This window comes from Lipotes vexillifer, unplaced genomic scaffold (genome assembly GCF_000442215.2).
Source record: "Lipotes vexillifer unplaced genomic scaffold, Lipotes_vexillifer_v1.1 scaffold515, whole genome shotgun sequence".
Taxonomy (NCBI): Eukaryota; Metazoa; Chordata; class Mammalia; order Artiodactyla; family Lipotidae; genus Lipotes; species Lipotes vexillifer.
In genome coordinates, this window is record NW_006772017.1 from 1,116,465 (window position 1) to 1,116,883 (window position 419).

Sequence of the window (419 nt, forward strand, 5' to 3'; positions counted from 1 at the left end):
AATTTGGGGAGTTGGAATGGCTTACTCTCAAATGCATGTGCTTAAGTATAGACACCTTTTAATAAAGGAAAATATGAGAAAATAAGGGAAAGCTAGAATATTCAGAGGAAAAACTATCAGGACAGGCATTTAAAACACTTCTTAAAATGATGGAAATTTACATATTGAAATTGTTTATAAATTTATAAATTACACACTATATTATATTATACATCTATTGTATGACAGCTGATGCTTTTGGAAGATGCTTGGAGAGAACTGTTTGTTCTAGGAATAGCACAATGGGCCATTCCGGTTGATGCTAACACTCTACTGGCTGTATCTGGTAAGAATTGCACAATTTAATGACTTTGTTGTAGAAATTACCATAAAAATACATTACTGAAAAAAGAACAACATGTAAAGAATAACAAATTCCT

The 419-nt window shown here is 31.0% G+C and overlaps 1 protein-coding gene across 1 annotated transcript in view; it reads left to right on the forward strand.

The window, feature by feature from the left end:
- NR2E1 (nuclear receptor subfamily 2 group E member 1) overlaps window positions 1-419 on the forward strand; it is a 19,957-nt gene that overhangs the window by 13,767 nt on the left and 5,771 nt on the right. The window contains exon 6 of the mRNA XM_007447255.1: window positions 229-325. Within this exon, the coding sequence (XP_007447317.1) occupies window positions 229-325 (97 nt within the window). The remainder of the gene's footprint in view (window positions 1-228; window positions 326-419) is intronic.